The sequence below is a fragment of the Pelophylax lessonae genome (assembly GCF_965119305.1).
Source record: "Pelophylax lessonae genome assembly, chromosome: 5".
NCBI classification, from domain to species: Eukaryota; Metazoa; Chordata; class Amphibia; order Anura; family Ranidae; genus Pelophylax; species Pelophylax lessonae.
Window position 1 is genome coordinate 518,307,159 of NC_138772.1, and position 20,000 is coordinate 518,327,158.

Consider the following 20,000-nt stretch of genomic DNA (forward strand, 5'->3'; position numbering starts at 1 on the left):
CATATTCTAGTTTAATGTTATTAAAAAACAACCTTTCCTTTTCAATATGCAGCACTGTAAGTCCCGGTTCACACTTCTGCGATGCGGGAACGCTGCGAATATGCAGGGTGATCCCGCATCGCATCCGCACCCCTGGCAGTTCACACTGCCATATGCGATACGCAGGGGGTGTCAATTAAAAGTTAAAGGACACCCCCAGTTGAGATCGCATATCGCAGTGCGATCTGCAAGTTCGCACAGAATCGGATCGCACTTGTGAACCACCATGCGATCTGATTCTGCTGCGGATAAAAAAAAAAAAGCCTCATGTGCGTGTTTAGTGCAACTGCGGTGCGAATTCAGCTATACAAACTGTATGGCTGAAATTTGCACCGCACAGAGATCGCATGTAATTTAGGAGCAGTGCAGCACTCGTCCCTTTACTTTTGAGTCATGGGGTCTTTTTCTGTCACTGCTTGCAACACAACTGTTTGAGTATAGCAGAGCCTGCTGGGACAGCCCCTATAGGCATTGACAAGCCTTTTTCCGCCTAGTGCCTATCCCTAGTGGGAGGAGCATAGCCCTATAGTCTGATTAAGCAGAGCTGCGTCTGTCGATGAACGATAGAGAAATGCGCAATTCTGCGTGCGTTCCTGCACCCCACCTGATCTGAACAAGTCCTCAATGCATTACTGGATTAGGAAGTGAATTATTTTTCATACATATCCAAATTCCGAAGGTAATGCCAAACGCCTGATTGCGTGTAGGTATAGCCGATTATATGTCATCATATTAGCGGCGTCCCTTTTATACAAGATATCCTTTTTACAATACTGGGACTTTAGACCCTGTAGCCATCTTGTTGGTAAGTTTGCTGAAATGGCAGAAGTATTTTCAGGTCACGGGCACACAAAGCGCAGAGATGATGTCACAGCGTTTGCTCAGTCGCCTATAGGTAACAGGCATCATGCAACGCTTGCCAATGCAAAATGACTTTCCTCCTATTTGCAGGGCCCGAAGGCCTAGCGCGCAGCCCGGCTGAGCACTGGCTCTGTCACAAAGTGTTAATTTCATACAGGACGTGGGGCAAGGCCCTCTTCATCTCTTCTCCCCGTCCTATCGCCTAGCAGCTACGGCGGTGGACGGTGAACCCGAGCTGGTTGCCATGGCGACTGTTTCATCCATCACGTTGGTGAAAACCCTCGGCAAGGAGCATCAAAGCAGCACTAATTCAGGTCTGACACGAATGCTAAAATGAGCTTTAATACCTGACCTTCAAAGCGGAGAGGGAAAAACAGTGAACGAGCGAGCCCACCACCGTCCTATCGAAAGCTTTTTTTTAGGACCGCGCTAATTAAAAGCCAATGGTATAAAAAGGCAATTTTTTTTTTTAAACCGCCTACACTTAACGCTGCAGATCACCATTAAATGTGGAATTAAAATGCAACATCGCCTACCTGCAGTCCAAATTCATAGAGTTGTCCCCAAGCAGCCAGTCATAATTTATGTCTCTGGGTGCAGGCTGGAGGATTGCAGAGGGAAGCCGATTGGCTGCCTGAGACAGTGGCCATATTTTGCAGAAACCTGCTGCAGTGGAAGCCGCAGTTTTGCAGGCTCAGAGATTTGAAGAGAAAGCAGCTGGCGGTTTTACTAGGAATCGCTTCTGGGGTAAAAGTTCTGGCTGATCTTTAGGCTAAATTCACACTTGAGCAATTTGTGAATGCATGCAAAAGTGCACATCGGTAATGGCAGCCAAACGCAGCAAGCAGACGTGCGCGTTTGAATGCGTCAAATTGAGGTTTAAAATGTATGAAGCTCAACGCCCAAAAAGCTATACGAGCACCCTTGGAGCGTTGAAATGAATGGGCTAAGAGAGACAAGGAAGGTTTGGGACTTTGAGGTGTGTAACCCCCCATAGATATATATTACATGTTGACATGATGTATATATACAAAAACAGATAAATATGTAATAAAAACAGGCATTTATTTAAATTTATTAGGTTAATAGTAACAATATTGCAGAGGCGTAACTAGAACCTTCAGGGCCCTGGTGCAAGAATTCATGAAGGGCCCCCTGGACCTCCCTTCCCTTCAGGCTTGGGGCTCTTCCCACTGATCCTGGGGCCCTTTTCTCTCATTGCGGGATCCTTTCACAAGTTCTGCAGTGGGCCCCCTTCCTGCCATCTTGGGGCCTCCCTACAGTGGTGGAATTGCAGGGCTGGTTGCAAGTGTGACCTATGCAATCCTGGAAGTTCACCCACTGGAGTCAGTAGTTTTATTTTTTGGCATTTTAATTGTATTATTTTTATCATTTTATTTTATTTTTTTCCAATGTCACTGACTATGACCCTGTCCATTCAGAAAAGGAAGGAGCTGGTAAATTGCATATTTACCAACCCCTTCCTGGTTCTCTATTGTGACACATCCCCTGCAGCAGCCGGCAGGAGTGGGGAGGGAGCACAGTGGGGGTGGGGGGACAGGGGAGCACACAGGGGACTAGAGACAGCAGAACAGCAGAATGAGGAAAGCTGCTGGGTCTGCATCCCTTTAGACGTGTTTCTATTGGGAGTATCTCACCAAAAATGACATTTTTGTTGCAGGGGATGCCAAAAATCTGACTTTATCTTAGGCAGACTTCTGGGAAAATTGGTGAGCCAATCACACAAGCAGGAAATGATGTTCCTGGGGTGTGGTCAGTATACATTCTGTGTACAGAACAGCTCCAGGTAGCCATATTGCATTGCGTTTTCAGATTGAAAAGGAAAGGTAATGTTTAATAACATTTAATTACAATATGATTTGTTTCGCAATTGTATACGCTATATTGTTTTTTCTTTATTTGCTGATTTTTTCCCCACAAAAGTGGAGCTACCCTTTAAACTCACTTAGTGCTTTATATCAGCCTCAGAACCTGTATAATTAATAGGTTTCCTGTAGGGCTGGGCAAAAAAAATCGATTAAATCGATTTTTTAGAGTAAAACTATTTTTTTTTTTCAAACTCAAGTTTTTTGCCACTATAGTTTTTTCCATAGCGCGATATGAGCCAGCCCCCGCCCCGCGTAACCATAGACAGTACACACACACTAGAGGTCACTAAGGGGCCCCCATGGCCTGCATGCAGGACACTTACCTGTACAGGCGGGCCGCCCTGGGCTCCAGCCAGCTCCTAGTCCGGTGCACACCGCACAGCCAGGCCCGGGAACCGGCCACAACACACTGAAAACTCCCCAGTAACCGGACCACCGCTGCTGCCATCTCTGCTCAGAGTCTACGAGGAACGAGCCAATCAGCGGCCACCGCCAGGCCTGGATGTGACGTCAGCTGCCGGGAGAGGAAGTGGGCGGTGCGTCTGAGGGGAGGCGGGGTAATACCTGTACAGGGGCTGTGATAGGTACAGACAGAGACTAGCCACACCTGTCCAGACATAGAGCCAGACACAGATCCTCCTGAATGGTGGAAGCTGCATCAGCCCAACTTTCCAAGGCTAAGCTTACTGGCTAAAAAATATATATATCTTTCTATTCCAGCCACTAGTGCCCCCTCAGAGAGGGTATTTAGTGTGGGTGGGGGAATAGTTACCTGCAACCGGGCCTGCATTAAGCCAGAGGTTGTGGACAGGCTCATCTTTCTTGCAAAAAATGTTTAGAATGAGCATGCACAATGTTTCAGAGATCTAACAAGCACGTGTTTTGTTGTTATAGATAAAAGTTTACATTTGTTCACTCTTTGAGCAGGCTAAGTGCCCATTCACACTAGGGCGACTCACGAGGCGACTTGTGTCGCCCCAGGTCACCCCAGGTCGCTTGACATAACCAAAGCAATGTAATTCAATCAGTGCCGTCTTAATTGCCACTACTGAAGTCGCTCCGACTTCAGAAAAGGGTCCGGTACTACTTTCAGGCGACCAGTGATCCGACCTGTCCCATATACTTCAATGGGAGTTGCCTCCTTATCTTAATTGAAGCGACTTGTGATCCGACTTGTCATCCGACTTTGCAAAAAAATGGTATTGAACAAGAAAAGAGCATAATTTTTATTAAAACATGAATATGTCTTCTGTCAACCTGGCCGTTTTTCTTGCAGGCATTTATCGGGCATTTTTTTAGTCAGGCATGTCTTTTTTTGTATTTAGTGTCTGGGGGGTCTAAAAAGTGTACCTGTCAAGTTTCAGCTCTGAAGCATGTCCAGAACCCCTAAAAAAAGCATTTTTCTTATAATTTCAGTAATGCGGTTTCTCTGCGGCTGGCTTTTTTTCTTGCAGGCATTTATCGGGCATTTTTTTAGGCAGGCATGTCATTTTTTGTATTTAGTGACAGGGGGGTCTAAAAAGTGTACCTGTCAAGTTTCAGCTCTGTAACATGTCCAGAACCCCTAAAAAACAGCATTTTTCTTATAATTTTTAGTAGAAAACTAATGCAGTATCTTTCCAGCTGGCTTTTTTTTTTTTCAAAACATCATATTGTGATTGGCCAAATAAAAAGTCGTTTTGCACTAAAGTCGCACCAAAGTCGCGCTAAAGTCGCGCTGGAAGCGACGCGACTTTAGTGGTCGCGGCAGTGTGAACCGGCACTATATGTCTGCCACAGGCATGTTTCATTTTTTATATTCACAGTTCACACTGAGAAGAGTTTATTTTTTTAATTGTAATGTTATATGTTACAAAATTTGTATTTATCTGATTTCTTGAACAGAAAATTTAAGCTACTGTGAAGTTGTTGCACTTTTGCTTAAACCTGGGTTAAAGCTTGAAATTGTTGAATGACCGAGCCTCATTTACTTTTTGTTTTGGGATTCTACGCATTTTAACTCTTGAGGACAATCATAGCAATAAAGTTGCACTTTTGACACTATATCTGATGCCTGCAGTAATTTTTTAAGTGCATTGAAAAAAAAAATCTAAAATCGAATCGAAACTCGAAATTTTCTTTAAAAATCGAAGATTTTTTTTTTAGGCAAAATCGCCCAGCCCTAGTTTCCTGGTGTAGAGGGATGAGGTGGCAACCCTGTATGTAGGAACGTAGCCACTATAACTTGCTCGCTCCCAAGATGGACTTTGTCATTTTAAAAAAATATTGTCAACGTATAAACGAAGCAACATCGCTTTAACTTAAATATCTTCAAGCCTGCGGCGCTCTCAGTCTGCCTTGTAAACAGACAGCAAAGCAGGGCTCCTTCAGTGGGTGATAACCTGATAACCTTGTGTGAAGCCCCAGAGTCCTCTGGAAGCTAGCAGTCCCAGGCAGGGTGTTACACTGTCCAGGCTGACTGCTGATCCAAGTACAATCACAGCACAGGCCATGTGCTGACCGCGGGGGTCACACCGACAATAAAATGGACTAGCGGGCTCAGTCAGGGAGCCTCTGGCTACTGCCAAATCTTCCATGTGATATATTATTTCATAGCTGAGCTCCGCTGATACAGAAAATGAAAACTTAACGCTACAAGAAGAATCAGTGAACCTTACCGTGCCTGTGTGGAGTCCGATTTAATCTAAGTTTCCATCTCCTGCAGCCAGAGTTAGCAGGCCTTTCACAATACTTTCAGGCTGTCAAGGCTGGAGCCCAATTTTCTGAATGTAGCCAAGGCCATGGGGGACTCAAAGAGAAGGGAGGTTTTCATTTTTTTTTTTAAATGACACTAACTTTTAGTCTATATTATTGTGGTTGTAAAGCCACTTGTTAAAGTGGAGTTCCACCCTAATTTTATACTTACCTCCATCTTCTCGCTCCGGGTCACCTGAAAAACAAATGGATAATCGCAATTTTTTTTTTTTTTTACTTACCTTGTAGAGAAAATATACTTACCTTACTTCCTTTTTCCTCCCCTCGGCGGCCGCGGCGATTCGTCACTTCCTGGCTTTTGCAATGATTCCTGGGAGCTGAACGTCATCGCTCCCAGGAATCATTGCGCCTGTACCGGCCCCGATGTCAGTTCCAGTGCAGGCGCCGTCATTCCCTTCTAAACAGCTTCTGGGCATGCCCAGAAGCTGTGCAGGGATGACGCGCGCGCACCGGAAGTGACGGCGGGGCTGGTGCAGTGCATCGTGGGACCGAAGAAGAAGGAAGAGGACGCCGAACAGGATTGCGCTGGCTTCAAGCTGCCCACACCTGAGATGGCAGCGCTGGACAATACTTTTTCAAGGTAAGTATTTCTCCTAAAACGTAAGTGCAACCCGGGACAGATCAGAGGCTATCCATTGTGGAATGTACTAGCCCTGACTGTCCCGGGGGTATTTTTTAAAAAAAAAAGTATCCCCTGGGTGGAACTCTGCTTTAAGTCTATGCAATCCACTCTGTTAGATAATAACATGTGCCTCACTGTATGTCCTTTATTAAAAAAAAAAAAAAAAAAAGCCGATTTATACCTTGTATCAGAGCGTCTCCCGGCGCTCACGTGACTCCTCAGCTCTCTCCTCCCCTCCTTCTCTCCTCCCGGCTGACGTCAGCAGGAGTTCTCAGCCCCTCCCGCTGTGTCTGTCGGACGGGGAGAGGAGAGAGCCGAGGAGTCACGTGAGCACCAGGAGACACTCTGATACAAGTTATACATTTCCTTTTTTAAATAAAAGACATACAGTGGGGCACATGTTATTATCTAACAGAGGGGATTGTATAGGCTCAACAAGTGGCTTTACAACCACGTTATTATACAGCTACATAACTAAGCTCCATTTCATGCTGAATAAACTAAGTAATTAATGTATCTTAAATAGAAAACTAAGTTTGGATAGATTTTTACTCCAAAAGCATTTTATTAAAAAAAACTTTGATAATTTTGATTTTAATTTTTGCTGCGGTCACAAAGCAGAGCATCGTGGCTAAGGCATGGGTACAGCTCTGGGCTTCTGCGGCTTTGTGTGTAGGCAGTTTGGGGGGGGGGGTGCTTTTACCACATTAGAAAACATACAACCAAAATTGCAAACCGAACATAAACATCATTCAACATCCCAAAAAATGTATAAACACATAAAAAATTGCATTTTATTGCTCTGTTGATAACACACGTCATTTGACTGCTTTCTGTTTACTATAGGTTTGCTTTTCTTAAAAATGTACTAATAGCCATTGTATGAAATTTTTATGCTTGTATAACTTTTTGTTTTTATTCAATAAAACTTTATGGAACAAAAAAAAAAATTGCATTTTGATATGAAAAATATGAACCATCCCAAACACTGATACCAGGTAAAGGAAATCCTTAGCCCTTGAACCCCTCAATGATGTACTCACTGTCGCGGAAACGTGACCTAGTTGGTTTTGTGATCATGGACGTACTTAATCTAAAGTGGTTGTGGCATGAAATCTGAACAAACCTTATCCCTCTGTAGTGTGTACTTGTCTCAATCCAGAGCACTAATGCCCCATACACACCTGCAGATTATCTGCAGACTTTTGTCTGCAGACTAACCAAAACCATATAATATGAGGTCAAACCTAAACACTTTCAATTTATATGCAATCTGGCAGGCCCTTGCACTACATAGAAAAGGTAAGTCTGCAGACAAAAGTCTGCAGATAATCTGCACGTGTGTATGGGGCTTAAGTGTCATTTCTGTCTGCTGCTTCCTTCCTCTGCTATCTGTAGGAGTCACTTCTGACAAGTTTTTCTAACACCAAGAAAAAAAAAAAAGTGACAGGGGAGGGACCTCCAGCTGATTGACAGCCTCAGCTGCGTTCTTGTGTGCTATGTGAAGGGGGGGGGTGTCCCTTCCTTCCAATCAGCGCTATAGTGAGTAACTTCAGCTCCCCGCCCCCTGCTTTCTAAAAGCTCAGACAAACTGTATAAATTCTGGACGTTGAATTGCTATAGAGAAGAGAAGACTGCAGATAAACAGGTACAACTTATGTAGGAGGATTTGTTTCATTGCTGTGTATCACCATTAAGCTGCATTTTAAAGAATAAACATGAAAACTTAATTGACAGACCCCAGTGCAGTGATAACCCAAACAACCATGTAGGTAACAAATCCGTCCATTCTCCATAGAAAACAGAAGACATTTGACTTGAGCACTACGGATAAAAAAGCGTTAACAGAAAAATTTTCTAGAAGCGCTTGTCCGCTTACCCCGAGTGTTGGTTGCCATGTCAGCCACTTTTTGGAAGGCGTCCAGGAAGGCAGCAGCTGCCACCACAGTAGTCCTGCAGAAGAAGCAACAATGAGTTAGATTGCAACCTTTTCAATGGAGAATTTACTGCTCTTGTATGCAGGTGCAGCACAATAGCGGGCTACGGTTTTATTTAGAAAAATGACACTGAACAATGTGTACAGCAAAAAAACGGACCAACAGCTTGTGGCCGGTACCCAGGCTGCCTCCTGTGTGGGCATTGCAAACAGCTGGAATACCCCCGGATTACACACATTCCAGGGCCTATATGATTCTCCGCCCAATCTGTACTCTCCTGTACCAAGATGGTGGTCAGGAACCGAACCCTTCCATCCTCCTGACTGAGCCTGTCACGGTTGGTATGAACTTGACAAGCACCACCAGTGAAATAATTTTTTACTATTTTGCTATTTTTTTATGGGTAAATGGCTTCTATGGTGGGAGTACAGTACAGCACCAATGCATATTGAGATGTCATGTTAGTAACAATACAAGTCTATGTTATGCTTGTCAATTGGTCGTATAGACACGCCCAGCAGGGTGGTGTCTCCTCCCACTTCCTGAAGTCATGTGTTGGCCTCCTTCATGTTATTTAAACCAAGGATCTAGTCATGGTCCTTAGGCTCTGAGGAAGAGGCACGGCCTCGAAACGCGTTAGCCCTTTGTCTACATGAGACATGGACTTAGAATAAGGACGTTGTTCTATGGAATTGAGATGCTGGAATTTATCGCATGTTTGTTTAGTTTATTTTTATCTTTTCAATAAAAACCCACTGAGGATAATGCACTAGGCTGGTGCGCCCTTCTCTTTGTTTTCATTGCACGGCTGATGACATGCTGAGCCCGCTGAGCCCGCTCCTGCTTTTGGTACTCTGCGGTCCGATAATGCTCTTTCTAAAACACCTTCCAGGTATTGGCTGCGAATAACGCTTCCTATTCAAATATTCACACAGAAGCCGGATCTTGATAGCAAACTTATATGGATTGAAGTAGTGAATGACATAACAGCCCATATATTGCCCAATCAATACGTTTACCCAATAGTGATAGAGGTAGCATAAAATTACTCCATGCTCAGAGATGTCTGTATCTTGGCAATAAGTGTTAAAGTGCTCAGACATGAAATATGATCAAAGCATATCCCTCTATAGCGTGAACTTGTCTCAATCCAGAGCTCTAAGTGTAATTTTTGTTTGCTGCTTCCTTCCTCTGCTATCAGCATGAATCACTTCTGACAAGTTTTCCTGACACCAAGAGAAAAAACGGTGACAGGGGAGGGACCTCCAGCTGATTGTGTGCTGTGTAAAGGGTGTGTGTCCCTTCTCTCCAATCTGCAGAACTCAGTGAGAAGAGCTCTGAGTGCCAAGTGTAAATTTAGCCCCTTTTTTCTGAACTCAGAAAAGCTTTAAAATTCAGCACTGAACAGATGTAGAGAAGAGAAGACGACAGAAACAGGTGCAACTTATGAAGGAGGATTTGTTTTATTTCTGTGTATCAACTGAGGCCAGTCACTTCACTGGGTACATGCAGGGCTTTTTTTCAGCTGGAACATGGTGGAACTCAGTTTCACCACCTTTGGCTCAGGCCCTCTGCTCCCTGCCCACCACTATCACTCATAAACAAACAGAGGTCTGGTTTCCTGTGTTTTCCAAGAGCAGTATGGGAACAAAGGAAATGCCGGTGCCTGGGGTGCAGTGCGAATGCTGACACCCCCCACTGGATGATCTCCCTGCAGGTGAGAGAGGCGAAGCCATCTACAGTGTGAGGGGCGGTACTAGAGAAGAAGAGGGGTAAAAGTGAAATGTGGATGGGGGACGCCGAGCTAATCAGCTGTAAAAGAAGGCTGAACTCTGCAGGGTTCAGGGGTGCGCTACAAACAATGTATACCGAGCACACTCCAGAACCCTGCACGTAGCACACCCCTGAACTCTGCACTCTGTGTGTATCCCAACCAAACTCTGCACTCTGTACATAATGCACTCCTGGTATTTGATGCCCCTTTAAGACCCTCTCACGGTTAGTGAAATTTTGACCAGTTTGGGGGGGGGGGGGGGGGGGTATGGTCAAGGTTGAGTTCCTGCACCTTTTTTCTGAGAAAAAAAGCCCTGGGTACATGTAAGGGTTTTACAAACACCCCGATTCTTCCTTCTACCCACTTCTTTTTCCTGGAGGGGAGAACCAAGGAAAGAATCAAGTCCTCCCTGCCTTCCCTTCCTAGGATTCAGTCTTCATACAGGTGGAGATTACCTTCTTACCTGATGTCCAAAAGGGGACCGCCCCGCCCCGCCCCCCCGGCCCTGATGTCCAAAAGGCCCCCGCCCCCCGACCCTGTTGTGCAAAAGGCCCCCCCCTGGCACCATATGGAGCAAGAGCATCACAGCAGACCTTTCCTCCTCCATTGCTCTCCATGTGCCCAGAGAACCCGCTTAACCTACCTAATAAACTGACTCCAAAGTCCCCCCCCCCCCCCCATTAGGAAGAACAACCCTAAAAATGGGACCTAACCCAATCTCCACTTGCCTACAAACTACTAGGCACCATTAGATGGGAGGTCAGTAGGCCACAGACCAAAAATCCCCTAGAAGCCTCTGAAAGAAAGAACCTTGAACCCTGGATGAAAATGGCTACCTCTGCCATGTACTTCTTGTTTCTGAATCCCAAAACCACACCAATATTAAGGCACTAATCACATGATCCCTGTCCAATATGGTAGTCAGTGCTCAGATAGAATACCTGACTGGTTGGGTCTGCCTGAAGGTCGGTCCTCCAAGCCCTTTTTATAGAGATCACATGACCACCACTGCCATTGCTGATCTCTTTTTTGAAAATGTTAGTGGTCTGACTGTCATGAACAGGAGGATTCACACAACAGCCAGGAAAATAATTCCATAATAAGAAGTTCAGCAATGCTAGCCCCCATGTTTCTTCCATTAAAATATAGCTAAAGGCAAAATGTATTTTTTATTTTTGGATAGAGTGGAGAGGGATTAGAACCCCTGTCGGGTTTTATTGCTGTCTGTGCCCCCTTTAAGAAGATTCCCTTTCACTATTTGTCCTGTTTACCATTATCATTGAAAGTGAAAATAAAAAGAAAATCCCAAATTTTGGGTGTCTCCAGAAAAGTAATAGAAGACACTAGTTCTGGTGACCTCCCCAAGAAATTCCCTAAATTTCAAGGGCTTTCCTCTCACTTCCTGTTTGGCTATAGGACAGGAAGTTGGAGCTGCACGATTCTGGATAAAATGAGAATCACAATTTTTCTGCTTAAAATAAAGATCACGATTCTTGGCGTAACATCTTTCACATTATACAAAAAAAATTGGGCTAACTTTTCAGTTGAGTTTTTTGTTATTTCATTGAAGTGTATTTTTTCCCAAAAAATTGTGTCTGAAAGACTGCTGCACAAACACAGTGTGCCATAAAATATTGCAACGACCGCCATTTAATTCTCCAGGGTCTCTGTTAAAAAAAATAAATAAATAAATAATATATATATATATATATATATATATATATATATATATATATATATATATATATACACACACATATATATATATATATATATATATATATACACACACACACATTTTTTTGTTCATTTTGTCACATATGCCTAGTACAAACAGTTCAGGCGAGAAACACATTAACCTTTCAATTTATCGCTCGCTCAACAGAATTTTCCAAACTGTTCCTTCGATTTTTCAGCTCTGAAAAGTTAAAACCGATTTTCAATATGTGCCCGTTAAAGCGGTGTTCCGGCCCGAAAATAATTTTTTAAATGAAAAATACCCCTTTAATATCAATACATCGCCATGTACATTAATAATATTCTCTGATTTTCATCTAGTACAGGATTGGTTTGTAATGATTTTCTTACTTTTATAAATGCTTGCAGAGCGCGGCCATCTCAAGTGTGGGCACCTGAAGCCGCTTCGTTCTTACCCAGCATACACCTGTCTATCTCGCGCCTGCGCTGATTGCCGCCCCTTTGCTATGGAAACCGCTTCTCCACCGCCCCATTGCCTCCTGAGATTGATGACACACATCTCCCAGGCGCCGATGGAGGAAGTGAAGCAAACTATAGGCAAAAATAAGGTAACGGAACAGAAAAAAAATTATATATTATATATTATATATATATATATATATATATATATATATATATATATATATATATATATATATATATATATATATATATATATATAGTGCCTTGCGAAATTATTCGGCTCCCTTGAACTTTGCAACCTTTTGCCACATTTCAGGCTTCAAACAAAGATATAAAACTGTAATTTTTTGCAAAGAATCAACAACAAGTGGGACACAATCATGACGTGGAACGAAATTTATTGGATATTTCAAACTTTGTTAAATAAAAAACTGAAAAAATGGGCGTGCAAAATTATTCAGCCCCTTTAAGTTAATACTTTGTAGCGCCATCTTTTGCTGCGATTACAGCTGTAAGTCGCTTGGGGTATGTCTCTATCAGTTTTGCACATCGAGAGACTGAAATTTTTGCCCATTCCTCCTTGCAAAACAGCTCGAGCTCAGTGAGGTTGGATGGAAAGCATTTGTGAACAGCAGTTTGCAGTTCTTTCCACAGATTCTCGATTGGATTCAGGTCTGGACTTTGACTTGGCCATTCTAAGATCTGGATATGTTTATTTGTGAACCATTCCATTGTAGATTTTGCTTTATGTTTTGGGTCATTGTCTTGTTGGAAGACAAATCTCCATCCCAGTCTCAGGTCTTTTGCAGACTCCATCAGGTTTTCTTCCAGAATGGTCCTGTATTTGGCTCCATCCATCTTCCCATTAATTTAAACCATCTTCCCTGTCCCTGCTGAAGAAAAGCAGGCCCAAACCATGATGCTGCCACCACCATGTTTGACAGTGGGGATGGTGTGTTCAGGGTGATGAGCTGTGTTGCTTTTACGCCAAACATAACATTTTGCATTGTTGCCAAAAAGTTCTATTTTGGTTTCATCTGACCAGAGCACCTTCTTCCACATGTTTGGTGTGTCTCCCAGGTGGCTCGTGGCAAACTTTAAACAACACTTTTTATGGATATCTTCAAGAAATGGCTTTCTTCTTGCCACTCTTCCATAAAGGCCAGATTTGTGCAGTATACGACTGATTGTTGTCCTATGGACAGAGTCTCCCACCTCAGCTGTAGATCTCTGCAGTTCATCCAGAGTGATCATGGGCCTCTTGGCTGCATCTCTGATCAGTCTTCTCCTTGTATGAGCTGAAAGTTTAGAGGGACGGCCAGGTCTTCATAGATTTGCAGTGGTCTGATACTCCTTCCATTTCAATATTATCGCTTGCACAGTGCTCCTTGGGATGTTTAAAGCTTGGGAAATCTTTTTGTATCCAAATCCGGCTTTAAACTTCTCCACAACAGTATATCGGATCTGCCTGGTGTGTTCCTTGTTCTTCATGATGCTCTCTGTGCTTTAAACGGACCTCTGAGACTATCACAGTGCAGGTGCATTTATACGGAGACTTGATTACACACAGGTGGATTCTATTTATCATCATCATTAGTCATTTAGGTCAACATTGGATCATTCAGAGATCCTCACTGAACTTCTGGAGAGAGTTTGCTGCACTGAAAGTAAAGGGGCTGAATAATTTTGCACGCCCAATTTTTCAGTTTTTTATTTGTTAACAGTTTGAAATATCCAATAAATTTCGCTCCCCTTCATGATTGTGTCCCACTTGTTGATTCTTCACAAAAAATTACAGTTTTATATCTTTATGTTTGAAGCCTGAAATGTGGCAAAAGGTCGAAAAGTTTGAGGGGGCTGAATACTTTCACAAGGCACTGTGTATATTATATACATATATATATATATCCCAATTCTTTTTAAGAAGACATAGCTGTGCTGAAATATGTAAAGTTAAAAATTTTGGTGGAACTCTGCTTTAACTGGACGCAAAACAAACAAACGGACCAAATGACAGATTTTCGAACAATTTTTCGGCTAGTGTATGGCCAGCATTAATCTTTCAGTGGTTAAACTGACCTCATTTACAGACCAAAGTTCTTTCTAAAAGAACAAAATGATACAATGTTTATCTTTATCTTTCAGCACTGAGCAATGTTGTGATAAACATTGCCAGCTGTTTCTTTTTTTCCTTTGACAGCTCTGAGCAGAGAACTGCTCTACACTGTCACAGGAATCGTTGAAATGTCGGAATAAGATTGTGAGGGGGGTTGAATCGAGATCGCAATTTTTTTTAACAATAATTCATGCAGCTCGGCCGGGGCGGGAGCCTCGGTTCTCTCAGTTTTCTCCCCCTGGCGCCGGCATTTGTAGTGTGGGCACCCGGCTGTGACAGCTTGCGGCTTCACAGCCGGGTGCACACTGCGCAAGTCACGCTACACATCCTGAATGGACGGGCAATCTTCTGGGACCTATGACATGTCCCAGAAGATTGCAGGGAGGGAGGGAGAAAGGAGACATTCCGCTGGAGCCGCCTAGGCGGCCTGAGCGGAAAAGGGAGCAGGTACCTGTCAAAACTAGGTAGCCCCCCCCCCCCACCCCCCCCAAAAAAAAAAAAATGACATGCCCAATGTGGCATGTCAGGGGGTCTGGACTACTTAAAGCGGAAGTTCCACTTTTGAGTGGAACTCTGCTTTAAGCTCTGCATTATGGAAAGGTCAGCAATGGCTGCTCCTAAGTATTCCACATGACAGATATCCTTTCAGAGCATCATGTACACCGACAGTCACAGTGAACCCAAGCCCAGCCCAATGCTAGAAGCAAGTGTATTGAAATCATCCGAGGTGGCTTTACTGCCTGCTCATGGATCCTTCCTAAAATGCTACTTGTCTGGCTGCCCAAGCACGCCCTCTCAGTACAGTACGGAACAAACCTACAAAAATAAAAAAAAAAAAAAGACTTCTGACTGTTTTGGTTAGTGGGTCAGGACAACAACCAAACATCTTGCATTTTCAGATGCAGGACAGACCCTCCCCATTCCCAATCAATTCTAATGGGTACCTTTGGCATTCTGTAACAGCCAGGAGCCCCTGAACAAACCGTCTATGGAAATCACCCTAACCTGACTGTACCTACTAGCAATGCACATTCCAGTGTATATAATGTGGACTGCCCTTTTGGTAAAAAAAAAAAAAAAAAAATCCCTGGCCTTATCTCCTTACAAACACCGGCAAAAAAACTATTTTTACCAGACAAGCTGGCAAGATATTGCCAGGTGGCAATCCTAAGCTTGGAGCAGCTTTAAAGCTGAAGTTTAATCTACTTATATTTTTCCTTCCTTGCTTCTTCCTCTACCCATCTCAACAGCAAGCTAATTACATTTTTATATTTAATCTTTCCATTTTCATTACATACCTTATTATACTTCCAGCAATGTCATCACTGGGTGGTGGAAGAGGCCAAAAGGGCGGTGTACATACCTTCCTGAAACTATCACAGCACCCCTCTAAAAACACCTCAGCTCAAATGCAATTGGCTCTTGGGATAAGTTATCTAAATATAAAAATGCCTTGATTGGGGGGGGGGGGGAAGGGTCAGTCTGGGGGTATTGGCACTCCTAGACATACTGCATTTGCATGCAGACCACCCAAGGTAAACAGACATGTGATCAGACATGCTGAGCCTCCATGATTGAAACTCAATGAATGAAATGGGAGGGCCAGGGACGTCAGGCAGTGGAGGAAATAGCTAGATCAGCCTTTTCAACCAGGGTGCCTTGAGGTTTCTTCAGGGGTGCCTTGGCAAAATGCCTAAAAATTCATCAAAAATTGTATACAAGCCAACAGGTGGATCAAGCCTGCCTTTTAGTTACATGAAGCAAGAAGGAATGACCGCACTTGCGGTCATTCCTTCTTGCTTCATGTGATTTTGGATTGCGGATCCGACCGTCACCCGATTCCTGTCTCACCTGGAGCGGTCTCCCCAGTTTGGACTCTGTCTACCTTTTAGTTACACGAAGCCATGGGTTTGCATTTTGCACCATTACGTCTTTCTAGACACTGGTATCCCAACAACCAATGGCGTCATTTAATAAGGAGGATGCTATGACTAAACACCGAGATAGGTGTGAAACGTGTCAGCTGATCTGTTTTTTACTTCCATGTGCTGTATGGATTGTCCCATTTACATATTTGGAACCATTAAAAGGTGATTCAAGCAGTGTGCGACCGTCCAGACTTCTTCTTCCTACGTGTTTCTGATGCATGCCGGGCCAGCACCTGTTTTATGTGCAGACACAGCTAAGCAATAGGGGAGTAGTCTTCCTTGAGAGAGATACACCGCTTTTTTTTATTTTTTTATTTTTATTTTTATTAGCCCGTGGCGTGTGAAACACACTCAAAAGACTTACACCCGGTGCATAAAAAAGTGCACACACGCAAACGTGAGAACACAAAAAGTGCACAGGGTGTGCGAAAATGGTCTTCCCTCCTGAAGAGGTAGGACCCTAACCTTGATCCCCCGGGGCGCAAGACTCCTGACAGGGATTTAAGGTACTTATGGTCTGTCTGGCTGAAACCGGACTGGCCCCGTTCTCCAGGGGGACTGCCGAAACAGCCCACCCCAAGTACTAGGTGGGGCTCCCCCGAAGGGAGACCCCATGAGAGAGGGACAACTAAGCCAAAAGGCAATATCCACCCCCGCCCAAGACTCAAGGCTGGGCCCGAGGACCCACACCCTACAAGTCGTGCAAATAAAGAAAAAAAGGTGATAGTGCAGTGTACAAACTACAAAGAAAAAGACACAAACAAACAAAGAAGTGGGGGAAGGGGAAGTGGGGAAAGTGCAATGGTGCCATGTGAGGAACCAAGGCAGGCCTTCCGGCCGGAATAAAAAATTCCTCTGGTGCGAGCCAAAAGGCCTGTCCCAAGAGGCAGGTGTGAAAAAGGTGTGCATGGTACAGTGACCAAGGTGCCGAAAAACTCAAGGCGAGCTGCCCCTCACCAGTGAGAATTAAGGCACCCCTGGGCTGCCACCCCAGGGGCACTTACACCACGGGCTTTTTCAATCTCAGCCCCCGGCCAGACCGAGTGTAGCCTATCCCCACCAGCAGACATCAGAACCTGGACAGCTTAGAGAGAGCTTACCTACCACTGGGGACAGGCCTTTTGCAAGGCCAGATCAAAACCCAGGAGAGAAAGCCCTCCCCTCGCCATCCTGTTCCTCAGCCCATTACATCCAGGAACAGTTCCACCGGCCCCCCAGTCAGACCGGCTTTCCTTCTCCCTTCAAACTGGTTAGGACAGTTCAACCCATTTGAATCAGAAGGCGGCGGTCCCCACATGCTTTCCAGATGACCTACTCCCCATACCTCAATACTTAGAGCGCTCCGGGTTTTGGTCACACTGGTACTAGCTGAGGTCCATACCAACTGATAAGAACAGATACTACACTTGATCTTAGCCAAAAGGCCGAGAAGCGATACACCACTTATCAATAAGGAGGAGGTCTGTTGCCTCCACAGCATCCTTGTTTGTCCCTCTTGTGCCCCTCTCCCTCAGCCGTCGGGTGACATTAGCTGACTGATAGAGAGAAATTGAGAGAGAAGAGAAAACATTGGAATACTAGTCAGTACCAGAGTAAACAAGTGTATTTGCTTTGGAAGAATAAATTACCTCTAACGTTGGGTGTTCTGTGTGTGGATGTTGCTGTATTATGAAAAACAATTAGAATAGTTTTTACATTTTAGAATGGGGTGTATCATTTTAAAGGGTACCTTGAAATGGTCTATAATTTTAAAGGGTGCCTTGAATGAAAAAAAAAAAAAAGTTGAGAAACACGGAGCTAGATGATACTAGATGTCTTCCAATCCAGAAAATGAGAAAGGATCTATATACATAACTGCAGCTACCAATGTGAAAAGCCCATAGTGTGCAGTGAAATCAGAGTAAGCACTTTCAGTGCAGGAGAGCAGCCAATACAAACTGTCCAGCTTTAAATGCCACGTTATGTAGAAAAGCAAAAAGATCAAAATCAGAGGAAACAATAGATGTATAAAATATAAGGAATTCTAATGGTAAAATTCAAAAGGTGTAGTTTCCTTTTACAACCCTTAAAACATAATGGTGGGTTAATTGGCTTCCTACCAAAATGCACCCTGATGCCATTGTATGACTTTAGTGGTGACACTAGACCATCCAACCTTTCTCAGCCAGGATCCCTTTAACGGCTGTTAATGGTTTCATGAGCAAGGGAGCAATATTTCTGCCTCTCAAGATATGCAATCACCAACATTAACTTGTTTTTTTCCACCTATCAATACTGGGGCATTTTTCTCACTCACCACCAATGTAAGAGGCATTTTCCCACTGACCACCAATATAAGGGGCATTCTTCCCACTCACCACCAATATAAGGGGCATTTTTCCCACTGAACACCACTGTAAGGGGCATTCTTCCTACTCACCACCACTGTAAGGAACATTCATCCCCCTGGCCACCACTGTAAGGAACATTCATCCCCCTGGTCACCAATGTAAGGAACATTCATTCCCCTGGCCACCAATGTAAGGAACATTCATCTCCCTGGCCACAAATGTAAGGAACATTCATCCCCCTGGCCACCAATGTAAGGAACATTCATCCCCCTGGCCACCAATGTAAGGAACATTCTTCCCACTGGCCAACAATGTAAGGAACATTCATCCCCCTGGCCACCAATGTAAGGAACATTCATCCCCCTGGCCACCAATGTAAGGAACATTCATCCCCCTGGCCACCAATGTAAGGAACATTCATCCCCCTGGCCACCAATGTAAGGAACATTCATCCCCCTGGCCACCAATGTAAGGAACATTCTTCCCCCTGGCCACCAATGTAAGGAACATTCATCCCCCTGGCCACCAATGTAAGGAACATTCATCCCACTGGCCACCAATGTAAGGAACATTCTTCCCACTGGCCACCAATGTAAGGAACATTCATTCCCCCTGGCCACCAATGTAAGGAAAATTCATTCCCCTGGCCACCAATGTAAGGAACATTCATCCCCCTGGCCACCAATGTAAGGAACATTCTTCCCACTGGCCACCAATGTAAGGAACATTCTTCCCACTGGCCAACAATGTAAAGAGCATTCTGACCACCAAACTAGTGCATCATGAGCTGTTGATACAGTAATTATTGTAAGGAGTTCCCTGAGACCTGAATGTAATATTAAGGGTTCTTTCATGTTAAACAGGTTGAGAAAGGTTGCACTAGATCAGGCTTTCTCAAGCTTTTTCCCCAAAGAAACCCCAAAAATAGTTTTCAGTTCTCTAGCAACCCTTACTAAAACCAATACATTAAAAGTCAAGGGCAAGAATGTCTTTTCAACTGATGTTTAGGAGGAGGAATACAACCCTTGCAGTGGTGGTCAGAATCCTGCTCTTAGATTGTAAGCTCAAATGAGCCCTCTGATTCCTACTGTATTAAAGAGTATTGTATTTGTACTGTCTACCCCCAAGTTGTAAACCGCTGCATAAACTGTTGACGCTGTATAAATCCTAAGTAATAATGCTAATAATAGCTAAAAAGATAAGCAGTTTCATATATCTGGCTTTGCCAAATGGCATTGGTCCTGATACTAAGAAGGTACCATCAAATGGGAGGTCAATTAACCACAGCTTAAGGAACCCCTAGCAACCTCTAGAGGAACCGAGGCATTGGTTCTGATACTATGAAGGTACCATTAAATGGGAGGTCAATCAGCCACAGCTCAAGGAACCCCTAAAAACCTCTGTAGGAACCCAGGCATTGGTCCTGATTCTATGAAGGCACCATTAAATGTGAGGTCAATCAGCCACAGCTCAAGGAACCCCTAGAAACCTCTGTAGGAACCCAGGCATTGGTCCTGATTCTATGAAGGCACCAATAAATGTGAGGTCAATCAGCCACAGCTCAAGGAACCCCTTCCAACCCCTGGAGGA

The 20,000-nt window shown here is 44.1% G+C and overlaps 1 protein-coding gene across 3 annotated transcripts in view; it reads right to left on the bottom strand.

Moving 5' to 3' along the window:
• LOC309555382 (protein MTSS 1-like) overlaps positions 1 to 20,000 on the bottom strand; it is a 336,461-nt gene that overhangs the window by 240,573 nt on the left and 75,888 nt on the right. For all 3 annotated transcript variants that reach the window (XM_082257372.1, XM_082257371.1, XM_082257370.1), the window contains exon 3: positions 8,045 to 8,118. In XM_082257372.1, the coding sequence (XP_082113498.1) occupies positions 8,045 to 8,118 (74 nt within the window). The remainder of the gene's footprint in view (positions 1 to 8,044; positions 8,119 to 20,000) is intronic.